The 19,667-nt window shown below is 36.1% G+C and overlaps 2 protein-coding genes and 2 pseudogenes across 2 annotated transcripts; 2 read left to right on the forward strand and 2 right to left on the reverse strand.

The window, feature by feature from the left end:
* Nucleotides 1-485: 485 nt before the first annotated feature.
* LOC107633077 (uncharacterized) lies at nt 486-1,786 on the reverse strand. Its single transcript, XM_088507115.1, has 3 exons — nt 1,115-1,786; nt 628-1,024; nt 486-559 (listed from the first exon to the last, which is right to left on the reverse strand). Exons 1-3 carry the CDS (start codon nt 1,784-1,786, stop codon nt 486-488), a joined length of 1,143 nt encoding a protein of 380 aa, XP_088363241.1.
* Nucleotides 1,787-5,641: 3,855 nt separating this feature from the next.
* Nucleotides 5,642-9,601, forward strand: LOC110269460 (putative ubiquitin-conjugating enzyme E2 24; annotated as a pseudogene).
* Nucleotides 9,602-11,690: 2,089 nt separating this feature from the next.
* LOC107633076 (protein FAR1-RELATED SEQUENCE 5-like) lies at nt 11,691-13,128 on the reverse strand. Its single transcript, XM_016336709.1, has 3 exons — nt 12,305-13,128; nt 12,100-12,195; nt 11,691-11,982 (listed from the first exon to the last, which is right to left on the reverse strand). Exons 1-3 carry the CDS (start codon nt 13,126-13,128, stop codon nt 11,691-11,693), a joined length of 1,212 nt encoding a protein of 403 aa, XP_016192195.1.
* A 409-nt stretch (nt 13,129-13,537) lies between these two features.
* On the forward strand, nt 13,538-19,040 carry LOC107633075 (NADP-dependent malic enzyme 4, chloroplastic-like; annotated as a pseudogene).
* The last annotated feature ends 627 nt before the right edge of the window (nt 19,041-19,667 follow it).

The raw sequence follows: 19,667 nt of genomic DNA on the forward strand, positions 1-19,667 counted from the left end.
TCGGATTTGCATCATCCATGTTGGTGCGTATGCGAGTAGACCTCGGCCGACCCTCCCTCGCACGCCTCATTTTCAGATCTGGTATAACGGTGGGCCCGACATATGGTGGCCAGAAACCCTCCTGAATGGGAGGTGTGAATCCCATCTGATAGACACCGAAAACAGAACTCAGGCGATAGACTTCGTGGACGTAAGGCTGCCAAGTTAGACGTGAATAAGCACAGCATGCAAGTGCGTGAGGACACGGGAAATGAAGCGCTTGGAAGTATCCACAATCATAAGTCTGAGACCCTAGTGAGACCCTGTAGGTACCAAGTGAGAACGAACTTGTCAGAGTCGTTTCAGCTACAGTGTACTCCGAGTTATCCCTGTCATAAACAGTCACCGTGAAGCACCTGGCCGTCTTCAGGTTTGCCTCGATACACTTTACCAGGTATTGACTGAATTGTTGTCCGGTACCCATCTGAGCCTGGGCCTCCCTCCCCTTACGGACAAATAGTTCCGCAAGCCTTCCGTATGTGGCCTTCACCAGCGAGCACACAGGGAGGTTCCTTACCCCCTTCAGGATTGAATTCACACACTCAGATATATTGGTCGTCATGTGCCTGAATCTCCGACCCTCATCACAGTACTGTGTCCACAACGAATACTCGATTCGGTTCGCCCAGTCACACATTGCCGGATTCTCAGACCGCAGAATGTCAAACCAGTAGTCGAACTCCACCTCGGTCTTCGCATATGCCGCGTTCACAAGAAGCCTCCAGGCATCTTTGCCCTTGAAGGTGAGGGCAAAATTAGCTGCAACGTGTCGAATGCAGAATGCCCGGTATGCAGCCGGAGGTAGCCATCCCCCATCGGGTGCCTCGAGTGCTGCCTTGATGCCGTTATGCCTATCTGAAATAACTAACAGACCTGGCTGAGGTGTCACGTGCTGACGGAGGTGGGAGAGAAAGAAGGACCATGACTCAGCATTCTCACCCTCAACTAGTGCGAATGCCACAGGGAGTATGTTGGAATTCCCGTCCTGTGCAATCGCCACAAGCAACGTTCCCCCATACTTGCCATATAGATGGGTGCCGTCAATACTCACCAACGGCTTGCAGTGACGAAATACCTCGATACAAGGGGGAAAAGTCCAGAACATCCTATGAAAATAAGCTTGAGACTCATCCACCTGTCCCCCAACTTGAACAGGGCAAGTCCTGAGGACTGCTACAGTACCAGGCATCGTCAACTGAACTCCTAACACCCATCGAGGGAGCTCATTGTACGACTCATCCCAGTCCCCATAGATGATTGCAACCGCCTTCTGCTTCGCCATCCACATCCTCCTATATGTAGGCCTGAAGCCAAAGTGTGCAGCCGTGACATTTAGAAGCACCTTGATGTTGAAGGATGCGTCAGCCCTAACCATTGGCATAATGAATGTCGCTATCACATGGTAGTCCAAACTCCTATGGTCGCTGGAGATGGAGGTGGCGAGACAGGTATGCGGTCCGTTGTACCGCTTGACTTCCCAGATGCCTTTGCGTTGCCGGAGACTCAACCGAATCAACCATGTGCACCCATTCCCAAACTCAGAACACTTTCCCACGTACCTGCGATAGTCAGACTCAACTACCTTGTACTGTACCCCTCGGCGGATGCTGTACGTCTTCACACTCAACAGCGCCTCATCTTTATCCTTAAATTGTTGACCAACCTGGAACTCTGTCATACCGGCAGACCCTTCCGTATCTCTAGCGCCAAATCCAACAAGCTGCCCAGCATATTCGTCCTGCCTCATGGCATCCAGGTCCAAAGATGAAAAATGGGGTGGGTACTGCTGTGTGCCAGAACTAGATCCACCAGTAGCCCTTATCGGATCACTCGCTCCAACATCATCGCCGCTTCATCGGCGATCATATCCGGCTCTACATCATCGTCATCTGGATCATCAAACAATCCCTCTCCAACACCATCCGGTGTAGGACACTGTACTTCGGTCGGAAGATGTTCCCCATATCCAACCTCGTCTCCAACGTTGCCGCTGAGATCAACAGCAAACGATAGGGAGGCGGCAAGCTGGATCGCTGGCTCATACACTGGGACGGAGGATGAAGCAACCGCAGGTCTCGAGCTCGAACCGGCCACTGCGGCTATAGTGTTGGCATTCAGGTTCGACCCACCCGAGCTGGATACGACGTCAACCAACTTTACCAATAGCTCTGGTGTCCTGACCTCGGGAAACTGCCTACGACAAATAAACATGACCTGCAAGTCCTCATCACTCCCGATCGTGAAACAATCATACTTCACCGTATCATGGAGCACCGTGATTGGAATGCGATAGAAAAACTTCTTAACCCTTTTCACTCCTTCCAGACCAAGCTTGACCAGGACGGAGCTAACGAGAACATCGTAGCTGGTCGTTGGGCTCACGATAATACATAGAGGATCCTTATCAGTGAACTTCACGCCAGATCGAGTTTTTCTCTTAATCGATTCTCTGTGGTGTACTAGCACTAGAAAACTATCCTCACTAGCCATCTCACCTCTTTGTTGACAGCAACATGAGTTCACAGCATATATATAGAGCTCTGCTCCACACTAATTCGAATCAACTTTATTCGCACCATATATATATAATTCGAATCAATTTCATTCGAATTACCATGGATTAGTAATTCGAATCTATATGTCTCGAAATATGCAATTCGTCACCATTTCATACTAATTTGAATTAATATAGTTCGATTTATTTTTGTCTAATTCGATTCTTATTGATTCGAATTACGTGGGGATTTTCCATGTGTAAGGCCCACATCGGTTGGAGAGGAGAACGAAGCATGCCTTATAAGGATGTGGATACCTTTCCCTAGCATGACGCGTTTTGACGAGTGAGTATGGGGGGCTTCGGCTAGCATCCCTATCGTCAAAGGCAAAACCGTGAGGCCTTGTGTGCCAAAGCGGACAATATCGTGCTAGCGGGTGGTCTGGGCTGTTACAGATGGTATCAGAGCCGGAACCCGGATCGATGTGCCAGCGAGGGCGCTGGACTCCCTTAGGAGGGTGGATTGTAAGGCCCACATCGGTTGGAGAGGGGAACGAAGCATGCCTTATAAGGATGTGGATACCTTTCCCTAGCATGACGCGTTTTGACGAGTGAGTGTGGGGGGCTTAGGCTATCATCTCTATCGTCAAAGGCAAAACCGTGAGGCCTTGTGTGCCAAAGCGGACAATATCGTGCTAGCGGGTGGTCTGGGCTGTTACACCATGCATAATTCGGTACAACTTGATTCGAATTACGTGGTAAGAGTGATAGGGAGTAATTCGAATTCAATCAATTCGAATTACGTTCAAAGCTAATTCGAATCCTTTTGATTCGAATTATATAAAAATGTGATCTGGTGGATTGTTGTAGCAAAATTTGATTTGGCGGATTTGGGTAAATATGAGCTCCCCTTGGCTCATTTGAGTTTTTTACCCTAATATTTATGTCGTTTAATGAATCAAACAAAATTTTAAATAATTTAATATCTATTCGAATTAAATTAAATATTTGATTAGTTATGATGGATGTAATTTAATAAATAAAATTAAATATAATTAGTTAGTTATAATTAATACAGTTGAATGAATCAAATACATTAAATTAAAAAATAATTTAGCTAACTTGTCTTTTAAGGACACATTTTAAAAATATTTTTTTTTCATATTTTTTATAAATTTTTTTATAATGTTTCTAGCATATGCTCTAAGGGCACAGTTAGCAGAGCCCATTAAAAAAATACTTAATTAGTTAATACAAATAATTAGTATACTTGATTTAGTTCAATAAATTAAAATAAATAAATGTAAAAGGAAGAGATAAAAAAAAGGTGAATGAATAAAAAATGAGTAGCTATAAAAAAATAAAAAAGTCTTTTTTAGTTTTTATTTATTTATTAATTATTAACTTATTATAATTAATTTCACACCATTTATTATGGTTATTCATCTTACAAATTAACACAATCAATTAGTTTAATTATAGATAATTAATTATAATTGATATAACTCATTTCACTATACTTTCGAAAAAAATAATTAAAAAGACACGTTTTAATTTTTTGTTAAAATAAAATAAAATAAAATACATAAATTGAATAGATATAAATCTGAATATTATAAAATTTTATTAACAATTTAAATAAATTAGTACCATAAAACTAAATTCAATGTCTATTTAAAATAATTACCGACCTTCTATTCTTCTAATTATTAATAATTTAAATAAAATAATACCCTATAATTTATTTTTTTATTTATTATAAGTAATTACTAATATTTTATTTTTTTAATTATTTTCTTATCTTATTTATCATTCATGCTTTCGATCAAATATATTAATAAACAAATAAACTAAATTAACCACCTTAATTATACTTGGACTATTCAAAATTCAACATAATCTTTTTAATTTGGGATTAACTACTAACCATAGAAAATAGAAAATTTAGAGTAAATTAGTATTATGAACATTAATTATGTATTGTGAAATAACCTAAAATCATAATGTAATTTATTTTTAAAGAAATAATCAAGTATTATTGTTAATTATAAAATAACCTAGAATTATAACGCATTTTATTTTAAAGAAACAATCAACCATTAACATTAATAAATAGAAACTATCATCAAAATGCTTTTATTAAAAATATGCGGGTTAATTACTATTCATTATTAATAATATATTGATTATATAAAAAAGTAAAAATATAATTATCCGCATTTACATTATTAGAAGAATTAGTATCACAAGTAGAATTTTATTAAAAAAAAAAGGTAAAATTGCATATATATATATATATATATATGTTATGATTTTTGTTAAATAAATAGTAAAAAAAAATGTTATAAACTATATTCTTTCATAAGTAACCCTTTTAAGTTGTACGTTATGTTTGATATGGTTATTTGTATATCATTTAAATTGGCATTATTTTTATAACGATCATTTATTCTTAATAATTGTTAGAGTTTTTGATGCCTTACAATAATTATCTATAAAGAAGAAAAATATATATTCTGAAAAGATTATTAAATAAATTTATTCTTTTGCCCTATTTTCACATAAAAAAAATTTTTGTTCTATCTTTTTTTAACTATTATCATGTTATTATAATTGTTAAAAAATATTGAAAAAAATCTTTAAAATAGAAATAGCGATGACACTTCGAATAATTAATTCAATAGAATTAAACTTAAACGAATAAGATGATTCAATTAATTATACAGATAATAGTATATTTATAAGGTGAGTTCTACCCAACCCCCTCTAAATCAACATGTAAATTATCTTTTGTGACGTGGCATGTTTTAATTGGATGTTTAGTTTTAGTTTGAGTTAATTTAACTCAATAAGAGTTAATATCTTAACTAAAATAGGGTAATTTTGTAATTAATTATTTTTATAAGAGGGATAAATATATAATTTCTATAAACATTAAAAAGTAAAGTTATATTTTTATCATTGTGCAGAAACTCAATTCACCTCAGCCCCATTCCTCTCTGAAATTGAAAGAAAAAATAAACTCAACTATACTTACCCATTGACCCAGCCTCGCCGCCCGCAGCCACACCAACCACCGCAGCCACCTCAACCCCGCAGCCCCGTCCCATGTACAGGCATCGCGTGTGGAAGCTTGGCGCTGTCGCAGCAGCTTGAAGTCGTCTCCTCTGTTCGAGAGCGCTCTCTCTATCTTCACCATGCCCCGTCACCGTCACCATAACCGTCACTGTCAAGAACTTCTTCGTGCTTCCCTCGCCGCCTGACATCTCTGTTCGTTTGGCCTCATTAGTTTGTGCTTGAAAAAGGTGCTTCTTATGATCCTCTTAAGCCTAATGATCAAAGATGGGGTGTTGTCCGATGTGTCGATGCATTGGAGCATACTGTTAAGGTACAATGGAAAGCTGTTTTCATTTCCAATGAAGATAATTTTGCTGGAGACAAAACGGAGGAAACTGTGAGCGCCTACGAACTTGTAGAGCACCCAGACTACTCCTTTTGTTTTGGTGATATTGTGTTTGCAGCTCAAAAACAGCTTGGGAACCAAGCTGGTAAAGATAATGGCAAGTCAGTGACTGACTTGAAGACGGAGGCTTCTCTTGAAGATGGAAACCAAGTTCATTGTGTAGGTGAGTTCCCTGATAATCCTTTCCTGTGCTGTGTTGGGAATGTTACTGGTTTCGAAGATGGTAACATGGAGGTGAATTGCGCTAATGGTTTCACAACCAAGGCATGTCCTACAATTATATGTATTCATATGCTTTAGTTAAATGAGTAAGCTAGCAAGTTATTATTTATTTATTTTCTCAACAGGTTGCACCTTATGACGTTTTTCGAATTGAAAAATATGAAGGTTCATCTGTTATCTCCATTCCTCATAAAACTAATGTTGATGAGTTACCTCAAGAGATGATTGAACACAGAAGTCTACCCTCTGACAAGAAGGGAAAGGTGTGTAATATGCATTTCCTTGAATATTAGTAGCTGCTGTTGACTGAATTATTTAGGAGACACTAAGACACAGGTCTCACCATGGAAACTATAATTGAAAACATCTAGTTCTAGTTGTTGCTGTTGTGTTGTTAAGATTCATTACCAAATGCAAGTATGCAACTGTCTAATTCCAAACTGAATGTTATGTTTGATGAACAGGACTTGTTAAATAGTGATGGTGTTAGAGAGAATTGTGAAAAGAAATTCGGGGAGTGTAGTTCCTTTTCCCTTCCTCGAGCCGCCTTTAAACTTTTCTCCAGCATTAAAGCCAGCATATTCCAGACACTTGGTGCAACACCCCTTTCAGGAGCAGTTTCCTCAGTACCCACATATGAAGAGGAGAATGGATCTGATTTTCTTGATAATAAAAATTTGGAAACTTGTAACCAATGCACTCACTCACATCAAGTGGATAAGTTGCAATTTATTGAAGAAATAACTCAAAATCCAGAAGTTGTTAAGATTCATGAACATAATGATTCTCCGTTCCCTTTCCACAACAATAATTTAAATCAGTTTCAGCAATTTGATATAATAGAAAATTGCTCTGACCATCACTTTTTTGGTGATGGTAGAGCATTGACATTATCTCAGGTTAAAAATTAACATGTGATAATTGAAATTGACATAATTACATTGAAACTTTTAGGCTAATTGTTTCATCTTCTTTGGGCCCTTTGTAGGTGAAAAGTGGCTGGGCAAAAAAGGTTCAGCAAGAATGGAACATCCTCGAGAAAAAGCCTCCTGGTTTGTACTTGTTTGTTTTGAAAATTTGAATAAAATTTTCTATTAATTACTTGAGTAAAAAGAAATATTGAGCAAATACACTTACCATCTCTTTAATGGTCCAAACAGAAACTATTTATGTTCGTGTGTTTGAAGAAAGAATGGATCTCATGCGTGCAGCGATTGTTGGTGCATTCGGAACCCCGTATCATGACGGGATGTTCTTCCTTGATATATGTTTCCCTCCTGAGTATCCTAATGAACCACCTGTAAGCTTTTGAATTTAGTTTTCAGTTCTATATATATGCCTCATTTAGTTTACATGTTGATTTAGAGTGATCCTTCTTGGTATTTAATGAACATTTTCCTTTTCATTTATATGGCAGTGTGTCCCTTGGATTTGAGAAATTTTCATTTCAAACTTTCTTTGACTATACAATTTTCAGATCACTCTGTAAAATTTTGCTGAAGTCACTATCATGGCATTACTTCAATGTTCAACTGCATTTACTCATAATTTTCTTCAATTATAGCAATTTGAATGCAATAGAAACGGTAATCTAGAGGTAGAACAAGAGGCTTCTACGCTTTTTGATATGTGTTTTGGAGTTATAAGTAATACAAACTCTTAATTAAATAAATTCAGTTCTACTTTGATATGATGCCCAAATTTTCTTTCACTTATAAGTAAATACAAACTCTTAATTTTCTTCCACTTTTACTCATGTTTAAATTCTGTTAAGGAGCAAGGAAGCTCAAATGAAATCAAGTGCAATAAAAATCACCACTGGCTATATAGAAAAATAATTGCTGATGCAGTTGAAGCTTTGGTCAGAGCATTTATAGTTGACAGTGGCTTTAAAGCTGCAATTGTATTTCTTATGTGGCTTGGCATACAAGTTGGTTTTGAAGCCTCACAATTGATTAATGTTTGCCGAGGAAGTGTTGGCTATAGTTCTCTCTCTGCTGATGTATAAACATTCTTTCCCTCGAAGATAAGTTGGGATATCACTTCATCCATAAGGATCTGCTTCTTCAGCCATTTGTGCATCCTTCTAACAATAAGCATGGAGGAGGTTGCTACCAGGCAAGGCTCCTTTACTGTTGACCCCAGTGTCTCAGTTATGATAGGAACTATTTCTGTACTCTATAAATCTGAGAACTCCGATAAGACACTGATTATTTATCTGTTGTAACCTGACATTTCTTTTTTGCAGCGACTGGAGTTTTCTGGAGATGCTGTGCTAGATTTTTTGATTACTTCATACCTGTACTCAGCTTATCTCAAGCTAAAGCCTGGTCAATTGACGGATTTGAGATCGTTGTCTGTTAACAATAAGGCAGTTTTCTGTGTTGCTGTGGATCGCAGTTTCGATAAATTTCTTTTATGTGATTCTAGCAACCTTTATTAGGCAGTAAAAAAGTATGTGGACTATATTAGAAGACCTTTATCAAGTAATGTCAATGAAGGGCGGTAATGTCCAAAGGTACTAAGATCCATTTACATTTACTAATATGCATTATATTTCTTTTGCCATTACTGATCTAAGATGAGACTTCTAAAGTACTATACTTGAAACTTACTTTTGGAAATTTTTTTGGTCTACAGAGGTTAGCTATTATTTTTCAAATTCTTTTTGGGGTATCTTGAATTTGAGTGGCTTTATAAGCAATAATAGACTGAAAGTACCACAACCTTCCATAATTCAATTTCCAAATTCCTTTTGTGATTATGTGTTGTAAACTTGTAATATGTTTTCCTTTCCTGCGATATTGAATCCAATACAATTTTATATGCATTTTGTATTCATTTCTAGCGATATGGTTCAATCTCTCTAAATAATTTGGTCATTTTTCTTCTCAATTGATTTTGTTCCTTTGATTTCTTTCATTATTGTTTCTTTGATTTATAGTTTAATTCATGTGAGTTCAGTGTATAAGTGAACACTTTTTTGGTGAGTATTTATCATAGTTAATTGCCATTAATTGAAAAATTAATTTTTATTACTATGATGTTGTTATGCCTTGTTGGTATAGATAATGAAAGATGGGAAGATTACTGAATGTGGAAAGTATGCTGATTTGCTTAACAATGGAACTGATTTTATGGAACTTGTTGGTGCACATAAAAAAGTTTTGTCTACACTTGATTCAATAGATGAAGGAATAATATCCAATGAAATAAGTACCTTGGAACGAGATTCAGATTTTCCTATTTCTCAGGGTGGAGAAAAAGGAGAGGAAAAGAAAGATGAGCAAAATGATAAAACTGGTAACAAAGGTGATGAGGCAAAAGGCCAACTTGTTCAAGAAGAAGAAAGAGAGAGTGGTAGAGTTGGATTTTCAGTGTAATGGCAATATATCACTATGGCATATGGAGGTGTTCTTGTTCCTTTCATTATGTTGGCTCATACTCTCTTCCAAATTCTCCAAATTGGAAGCAACTATTGGATGGCTTGGGCAACACCTATCTCACAAGATGTTGAGCCACCTGTTTCTGGAACAACTCTTATAGCAGGCTATATTGCATTGGCTGTAGGGAGTTCCTTCTGCATTCTTGCAAGGACAACACTATTTGCTAGTATATATTTGTGTACGAATACATATATAGTTTAACTCTATTATACCTTAGTAGTTGATTTTGGTGTATAGCTCAAATGGAATAACTTTTCTATACTCACCTAGAAGTCACGAGTTTAAGTTTCACTTCTAATTTGGACACACAAAAAAAGACATTGTTTTTCTATTTACCAACTTTTTTGGGTTGATTGTATTAAAAATAAATCTGATAATAAGCATCATCAACATGAAAATGTGGTTATGTGTATAAACAAGTTTAAAAGTATTTAAGGCAGATTAAAGTATAAATATAAATAGTTAATAAAGTGAAAGATTTGGAGATTTATTTGAAAGAAAAAGGCGAAGGAAGCTGTTGTTAGCATACTCATACAACGGGCCAAGGCTGGAGAAGACAACAAGAGCGACTTCAGCATCACAAAGCACAGACAGTTCATATTAGAATTAGCTTTATAATTATTTATTTTAACTAAATTTAATTTTTTACAATTTTAGATTTAATTTAAAAAATTTGTGTTAATGTTAGAATATTTTTAAGAATTAATATTATAGCTTAGTAAATCTATTAAAGACAGGTCGGTTATGGCACGTCAATGCGAGCCAATTTGGTGATAAATAGAAGACACGAGTTAGCATTCGTAGTTAAAATTTGGTGGTTAAACTCCGTGGTAATTACTTACTACAGTACATGGGGATACATCAAATGGACTAAAATTCTTATCAAGTTCTGTTATTGATAGAATAAGTCTAAAAGCAATTTCAAAATTTAATAGTAAATGAGTAATAGGACATAATCTTCCTAGTTCAATAATTGTCAATTGAATCAGTGAATGCAAACTATACAAAACATCAATACAAGGTAATTAGTAAATGGTACAAAATTACCAATCATTCCAAAGTCTGAATCATCTTCAATCTGCCATTCCAGTTTCAGGGGCCACAACAGGAGACTCTGCTGGTCTGGAACTCAACCCGGACTCTTCGTTACTTGTAGATGCACAAACCGGGATATTGGGACTAGGACTTGATATTTTTACTTGATCGGTATAATCTGATTTAGCTGCTGAGGTTGGTGCTATTCCACCACCAATGTTCCTATCTTTTTCCATCTTCTGCTGATTTTTCACACTATCATGTCTTTTGCGCTGATCACAAACCAAACATCACCTTTCGTTACAAAAGCATAAAAATAACATAGTTTATAAATCCAAAACATAATATGCCGAATCAGCATACAACAAATATCTAGACATAGTTATAGTATGAGATACCTTAGTGAGGATGTCAAGATGGCTGTTGATATTCTTTTCTGTATCATCGTCTACCGGCTCCTTTGGGATTCTACCAGGAAGATTAGGACAACTTTTGTTGTAGTGTCCTGTCACACCGCAGTTTGAGCACCTTCTCTGTTGCTTAAATTTTAAGTTTTTCTTGGGGGCTCCCTTACTCTTCACCACCAATGGGTCAACAACGTAGTCATCGTCTAAGTTACCGTTGCATGGATTTTCACCTCGCTTTTGGAGTTTTGTAATTGTGTTGACAACAACATTCATTGCTTCGACAAAATCACTTGAGTTCTTACATGCAACATCCATCAACCTAGAACACTCAGCACCTAACACACCCAAACGACACTTTAGTACCTTATCAGAATCACTTGGATCATCGACGTTTGACTTCATGAAGTCACTCTTGGCATTCTTCGTCCAACGCTTGCACATTAAGCGTTCTGGAATAACTTCAACGTGTTGGTGCTTTAGGCAGGCAAATATGTGCATGCAGGAAATTCCTCTATTTTCGAACCATAGACACTCGCAACGAAGCATCCCCCCAACTCTGTCAAACTCAACCACATGATCAATCTTTAGCACTCCAAAACTGTTACACTTGAAGTCATTGCACAAGCACCCTCAATTTCCTTTCTGACCTCCCGGAACATATTATGAGTGAAAGTCTTTGCAGCAAAATCTTCAAGTGTCGGCAAAGAAGTCACAAGTACTGGATCGGTATATTTACTATTGAACTCTGCGACTCTTTCATTGTTCCTGTAATGGCTAACCACGGTCTCCATGTTATTGATGAATTCAAGAAGGGTATCTTTCTTTCTCACATATGCTTTTATTAGAGAGTTAATCCCTTCACAGTGGGATGTTGTCCTGATTCACCCAAAAAATTGGTCCCTCAAATATGCAAGAGCCCATAGATTCCTCATCTCATAGGTTTGGACGACCCAAGAGTAGCTTGATAAGTTATACCTGGCCACCATGTCTTACCACATGACCTGAAACTCTTCAACACTCACATTGGCATAAATCAATTTCTTGAAGTCGTTTAGAAATCCACTGTTCTTAACCTTCTCGCATGCATTCCTATGTAAGTGCCATGCACATAGTCGATGTGTTGCATAAGGAAAGACCTGTTTAATTGCTTCTCTCATTGAAAGATCTCCATCGGTGACAACTGCCGTAGGGTGTTTACTCCCCATTGCTTCCAAAAAATGTTTCCAAGAGCCACTTGTATGAACCAATATCCTCATTAACAAGAAGACCACAACCAAATATGACAGTCTGCCCATGATGATTGCTACCAGAAAATATCACAAGTGGTTTATTGTAGACATTCCTATTGTAAGTCGAATCAAATGTCAAGACATCCCCAAAGCACTCATAATCAATATGGCTAGTCCCATCAGCCCAGAACAAATTTTCCAATCGATTCTCATTACTTAATGTGAACTTGCCAAAGAAATAAGATTCATTCCCAACTTTACCTCTCAGGTAGCTTATTGCAGCATTTGCATCACCACCCTTCACCTTTTCATTCCTATGTTGAGTAATGAGGTTGTACATATCTTTTTGGTTGAATGACAAGTCTACATATCCACCTTTTTGAGCAGCCAAGTATCCCAAGATGTGACAGGTCCTGATGCCTATGTCGTGTAAATTCTTTGCCTGAGCTTTATCCGAGACACTGAATGTGCAATACTCAGGCATCATGCTAACGTCGAGTGGAGCAACTAATTCATGAGAGTGCTCTTCGTAGAACGAAACAACCTTCCATTTCTGAATTTTTGTATCTAGTCTTGCACGAATTCTCACCCGGCAACAACTTCGAGTTAGGGTCGGTGGTCCCTCAACCTCTTCCTTTCTAAAGCCCGCCCGATTGCAAACAATTTGGCGCATAATTACGGAACCATCGCTATCGCGTCTGACTTCATCCAACCTCACAGCGAAACCGTGCATCATTGCATAAGTCTTATAGAATCGATAAACAGCTTCCTCATCTGTAAACGGAAGTTGCATGATATCTTCTCATGACAGCTCTGCTATTCTCTTATCTTGAGGTCTATCTTCATCAGCCTCTAAATCGTCGTCTAAAAAATCTAGATCGTCTCCTCTTAGGAACTCCTCATCGGAGTCTATTCCAAAAAAATTGCTATCCGGCGGCTCCATCTCCCAAAAATGAACATACACCTACAACTTATAAAAAAAACAAACACATCACCCCACAATTAACATTTCATAGATATGTAGACTACAAAAATTACCACTAATTCACATAAAATACAGCAACACCTTTAAAGAACTAAAAGATTTTAATAAAATCCATCCAATTGTATTTACTTTTATGTCCCTCATTTGGTTGAGTAGCTTCTTTGTATCTTAAAGACCTAAGCAGAATAACACATATTTAGATGATTTTTTTTAAAAAATGAGCAGCAATGATTTCATCACTTTAGAATTTCATTTGTCATGGTCTGTACGAAGTAGAAATGACATTCTCACCAAAATTGAGGTGGCTGCGGTGGTTGGAGTGGCTGCAGGCTGCGGGCGGCAGGGATGGGTCAATGGGTATGTAGAGCTTGATTTGCTTTTTTCTTTCAATTTCAGAGAGGAATGGAGCTGAGGTGCATTGAGTTTCTGCAAAATGATAAAAAAAATATAACTTTACTTTTTTAATGCTTATCGAAATTACATATTCATCCCTCTTATAAAAATATTTAATTACAAAATTGTCCTACTTTAGTTAAGATATTAACTCTTATTGGGTTAAATTAACTCAAACTAAAACTAAACATCCATAATAATTAGCATTAAATCATATCCAGATTCAACATGTATAGCATTTAGTTCGATCACTACAAGTAACTACATTATCCCATAATACATCACTAACCAATAATAAACTGTTATTTAGAATATCCAATAATTATGTGCATTTATTTCATCCAAGCCTATATAAATCAGACTTCAGTTCCCTCCTTTGTTCTTTCCTAGTATAAACAATTCGATGGAGTCCTCAATAAATCTATGTTCTACACCATTCAAATAAGAGACAACAGAGTATCAATTTAAGACGCATCCATGTCCCAGGTTCTCCTCACTTTTTTTTATCTTTAATAGCATTTCTTTTCTCAGTAAGAGCATAAGTAAAACTACATTAAATACAATAAATCAGAGGAATAAAAAAGTCAAAATAATGTCATAGTCCGTACTCCATACATATAATATCCTCACTGCCTGAATATAATAGGCTGTCTAGTTAAAAATGTGTACTATAATATCTGTTCCCAAGATTCAGACAGGTAATAAAAATTAACCTGTTACATTGCTTGCACTACACAGTATTCAATTATATTTTATGTCACACAGGCTATATTCATCGAACGAATGTTAGAACACAAATCTTTCTACAATTCTAGTGAAATCACTGTACCTCGGATTTCTAAGTTTCGTATCGTGGAACCGTCTGACCTGCCACAACAGAGGAAAGGCTCGTAAGTAATATTATTTAAAAAAAAATTTACTGTCATGTCTATTGAGTTTGTTATGTATAAATCATGTGTTCGGTTAAACTGATTAAGTAGTATAATCACACATTTAACTAAACAGTAATGACTGCAGTATCCGGGTTGCTCAATGGATGAAAAGTGCGGGTAGACTGATGATTTTGGCATCATGGTAACCAAATTTATTCAATTTCTAAATTTTTTATTATTATTAGAAAAAATGTAATATGTATCTAAGTATATATATATTATTCTAATTGTTTCGTACTTTTTAAAATTATTAGGTCTCTGACAGTGATAGGATGAGGCTAGCAATCGACTTGGTTAGCAAGGAATTCAATATGAAGAAGTCAGAAGTTATGGATGAGGCACATGCATATATGAAAGATATACTACAAAAACAGCCACAACTGCAAAAGGATATATAGTTTTTTTTTTCCATCGCATTTTATATTTGCCGAGACACGTCATATTTTATTATGCATTTTTTATCTTAAGTGATTCTTTGGTTATAGGATATTTTGTTCTCTAATCGAACCTATTGTTGAGTCATTTGATGTTTATTTCTGTGCTTAATAAAAGAGCTAATATCATTTAACTTTAATTTTTGGATTTCAATATAAATCCAAAGATATAACTTTTATGCATTACATAATTTAAAAGTTACCTATTATATAGCTATCTAATAATATTCTGAACTTAAAGTAACTGTTGTTTCTGGATAGTAATCAAATGACGATAATGCTAATAAGAATATTCACATTCGATTATGAAAATCAATATCATCCTGAAGATATGATATCATTTTTTCTAAAATGTAAAACCAAGCAGTAAAGTATAGTTTACTTAATGTGTATATTGAAATAAATATTAATTGTATATAGTAGCAGCCACACATGGAATTGTAATGGCTGCATTTTGTCTCAATGTACTATATTACACTGCGATTTAAATATATAAGTCTTTAATTAAAAAACTTACATTTATGTGTTGTTTTTTATTAACTTAGTTCGAAATAATAAATTTTGATATTGTTTTATAGGGTTACTGACATTAAACTTTTATAATTTTTTAATGTTTTTATTTTTAATGTTTAAATTATTATATCCAATTAATAAGATTAAAATTAAAATTAAAAAAGTTAATCTTATAAAAAATTATTGAATATATTAAACTACTAATATAATATTTAAGCAGGTTAGTACCCTAGACTTGAGTAGTGTTCCATCCAATTTAAAATCATTGTGCTTTACAAAAAATATTTTATTTTAATGATATTATTTACTATGACTTTTTATAAATTTATGCAATATTGATAAGAGAAGTCCTTTTTTCCTTTTCTTTTTTCAGAATTCAATTTACATGATTTTCTATTTTTAGTCTACAGGAGTTTTATAAACCCCCTTTAAAAAAATTTTAATCTTGGGTAAATAGCCACCTCTTTCAATTTTTCCCAAAATTTGGTCCAAAAGGAAAACCTAAACCCGCCCAAACCAAAACATTATTCTCAATCCTTCCTAATTCCATCGTCTATGCTTCTTACCAGAATCTCTATTTTGCTGAGCTTTTGTTCCCTAAACCCATCGTATATCCTTCTCTAAACCCATCTTCTAGTCAGAAACTCTGTTCCTTGGCTGCTGCTGCTAATGGTTGCGTTGCTGACGCGCTTGCTTGCTGTTCGCCTGTTGCTCACTACTTGCGAGGTCTTCTTTCCCCGACAATTATTCCGCAGGAAACTCAGGTCGAATATCTGATTAGAAGACATTAATACTACTTTTTTTTTCATACTTACCAAATTTTTGGATTGTGTATATGAACATCAGTTAAATGCTTAAAAGTTTATTGCCACTTCATTGTGCAGGTGAAGAAAATGATCCAGCACGTTCGTCAGTATCAAGTTCCATTGCAGAAGTAAATGGCAATGATGGATCATCGGGTGTGGTCTTGTTTCTTGGCCAAAATACTTGTGATCTTGTCCTTTTTTTGCCCCATTATTTTTATATAGAACTATGAAATTCATCTTTAATGTGAAATAATATCTTGGGGCAAGTTTCTTCAGACAGTTTGTTTTGTTAGCTTTGGATTCGGCTTCTAATGCTTTCACTTCAATATATTCCTTATTGCAGGAGAGGAATGAACGGTTGTTTTATAAGCTTCTTATTGAGCACGTCGAAGAGTTACTCCCAGTTGTCTATGCCCCAACTGTCGGTGAGGCTTGCCAGAAATACGGAAGCATCTTCATGCATCCTCAGGGTCTTTATATCAGCTTGAAAGAGAAGTAAGCTTGACTTTGACTTGGAATTATTGTTGATGAATATTTCCTGTGTTATTTGTGTTGATTACGTTGTATATTGTTTGGGTTTGAACTTAAATGGGGAGGATTCTTGAAGTACTAAGGAATTGGCCTGAGAAGAACATTCAATTCATTGTTGTAACTGATGGAGAACGGATCTTGGGTCATGGGGATCTTGGTTGTCAGGTAATTTCTTCTGTACTTGTTGAAATTTATGAATCATATTGTTTTATGAATCAGGTCTAATATTGCAATCTAATCTTTGGTAACATGTTGTTTCTTCAGAGAATGGGAATACCAGTTGGAAAAATTTCTTTATGTACATCACTCGGAGGAGTTCATCTGTCTGCTGTAAGTATATCCTATAAATTATCACAATCATAAACTCACAATGATTATGCCTTCCATTTCTTGTCATGCCTATAAATATAATATAATCTGATAAAAATTTTCAGGTTTGGCTATCACCATTGATGTGGGAACAAACAACGAGAACTTGTTGAATGATGAGTTATATATAGGGCTCAAGCAAAGACGGGCGACTGGGCAGGTTCATGACTAATATTCTTTTCTGAGTCATCATGGAGTTAATCATTTTTAAATTTAGCTATCACTTATATAATATGTCCTAATGTTGACTTCGGTTTAATTTTTCTGAATCCAAGAATATACTGAACTTATGCATGAATTTATGAGTGCTGTCAAGCAAAATTACGGAGAGAAAGTCCTCATTCAGAAATTAGCCAATATGACAAGCCATATTTTTTTATTGGGTGTGAAGTGCTTACTAACTTGTCCTTTTTTTTATGAATCTGTTATAGTTTGAAGACTTTGCAAACCACAACGCATTTGATCTACTTGAAAAATATAGATCAACCCATATTGTTTTCAACGATGATATTCAAATAAGGAATACTAGTCATCAATACTTAATTCCTATACTTTGGTAACTATAATATATCCAGCTCTGAAACCGTATCGCACTGTTCCAGGGTACAGCATCAGTGGTCCTTGCTGGACTAGTTGCAGCTCTGAAATTGGTTGGGGGCAACTTGGTTGACCACATATTCTTATTCCTTGGTGCTGGAGAGGTAGGTCCATGTAGTTCTGCAACTGTGCTCATGCTTCCTTCATTGGTTCTAAGATGAGGATGTAGTTCTAATGGTCTTAAACTTTTAATTATATTGGTGATTGTAGGCTGGCACTGGAATTGTAGAACTTATTGAACTTGAAACATCAAAACAGGTTCCTTTCTGTTACTGATATGATGTTTGGAGCATCTAAATACTTTCATTAATGTTATGATATTCATTTGATGAGTACTTTAGATTTATTAAGAAACTACCATTCTTGATGCAGACTAATGCCCCACTAGATAAAGTGCACAAGAACATTTGGTTGGTGGACTCAAAGGTAAGCATTGAATTCATCCAAGCTTCTCCATCTATGCAAAGTAGATTCTGATTTTCTGTTAGTAATATTCTTGATCCCCTTACTTCTGCAGGGATTGATTGTCAGTTCCCGAAAAGAATCGATTCAACATTTTAAGAAGCCATGGGCCCATGATCACGAACCTGTTCATCGACTCGTAGACGCTGTTAATGTATGATCGGTCTTTCTGTCCATTACACATGTGCGCACGCGCACACACAGCAAAAGTTTTAATATTCTTACATTATCTATGTCTATGTTACCCTCTCAGAAAATCAAACCAACAGTGTTGATTGGAACCTCTGGACAAGGAAGAACTTTCACTAAAGAGGTTATTGAGGCAATGGCTTCAATCAATGAGGTACTACTACTATTTCAATCTGTTTTTCCAACTACTATGACATAGTTCATGTCCATTTAAGCTAACAAGTCTATTACATGATAATGCATGCAGAAACCTATCATTCTTTCACTTTTCAACCCATCTTCACAATCAGAATGTACTGCTGAAGAGGCTTACAAGTGGAGCCAGGTAATAAGATACCCCTAGTAGTATTTCTATAATTAAGTTCGGGTTTCGAGTTTAATTTCTATATTCTTACCTTGTACATGTTTGGTATCATCAGGGTCACGCCATTTTCGCTAGTGGAAGTCCATTCCCTCCTGTTGAGTATGAAGGAAAAGTTTTTGTGCCTGGCTAGGTTTATAGTCCTTCAGAATTCATATGTAAGAAAAAGAAATTTTGCATAGAACACAGTCTGATTCAGATGTTTTCTTTGATGACAGGACAATAATGCATACATATTTCCCAAACAGAGCAGAGATTCCCCACCGCCGAACAGAGTAGAGATTCCCCACCGCCGGTGCACCACGAACGCGAAGACCCAGATCAACACAACACCTTGCCACCACCGACTGACCCAACAGGGCAGCACAGCAGATAACACCCACGAGGCCACAATCAACACAGCACCTCACCACCTCCACCCAGCAGCGTTTCTGGGTTCTGGCCACCCATGATCAACACAGCAGGTCACCACCTCCACCTCAGTTTATTGTTGATAACTTGGGTTTATAATTATGAAATAGTTAGGGATTGATTTTGTTAATTATAATTTTTGTGATTCTGAGTTGCTAGACTTGTTTAGGGTATTGTTACTTTCTTGTTAATAACTTTGATTATGTGCTTCTGAGTTGTTGGGTTCAAATTTGCTTGTTTTGCTTAGTTCAAATTCTATGATTCTCTGATTCTCTGATTCTGATTCTGTGATTATGTGATTCTGAATTGATTTTTGGTTTACTGCACTTATTTTGCTTGTTTTGAAATT

The sequence above is a fragment of the Arachis ipaensis genome, chromosome B3 (assembly GCF_059453495.1).
Source record: "Arachis ipaensis isolate K30076 ecotype BB chromosome B3, ASM5945349v1, whole genome shotgun sequence".
In the NCBI taxonomy this organism is placed as follows: domain Eukaryota; kingdom Viridiplantae; phylum Streptophyta; class Magnoliopsida; order Fabales; family Fabaceae; genus Arachis; species Arachis ipaensis.

Bases quoted from the DNA above. Each gene is read 5' to 3' on its own strand.
- LOC107633077 (XM_088507115.1), bottom strand. From the start codon at position 1,786: ATGAGGCAGGACGAATATGCTGGGCAGCTTGTTGGATTTGGCGCTAGA. The intron at 1,025-1,114 runs GTATTTCGTCAC...GCGATTGCACAG, and splicing joins CTTTTCCCCCTTGTATCGAG to GACGGGAATTCCAACATACT. The intron at 560-627 runs GTGATGAGGGTC...TCAATCCTGAAG, and splicing joins TTCGTTGTGGACACAGTACT to GGGGTAAGGAACCTCCCTGT.
- LOC107633076 (XM_016336709.1), bottom strand. From the start codon at position 13,128: ATGCAACTTCCGTTTACAGATGAGGAAGCTGTTTATCGATTCTATAAG. The intron at 12,196-12,304 runs GTAAACACCCTA...GCACTTACATAG, and splicing joins TTTTTTGGAAGCAATGGGGA to GAATGCATGCGAGAAGGTTA. The intron at 11,983-12,099 runs GTAAGACATGGT...TGGGTGAATCAG, and splicing joins GAAGAGTTTCAGGTCATGTG to GACAACATCCCACTGTGAAG.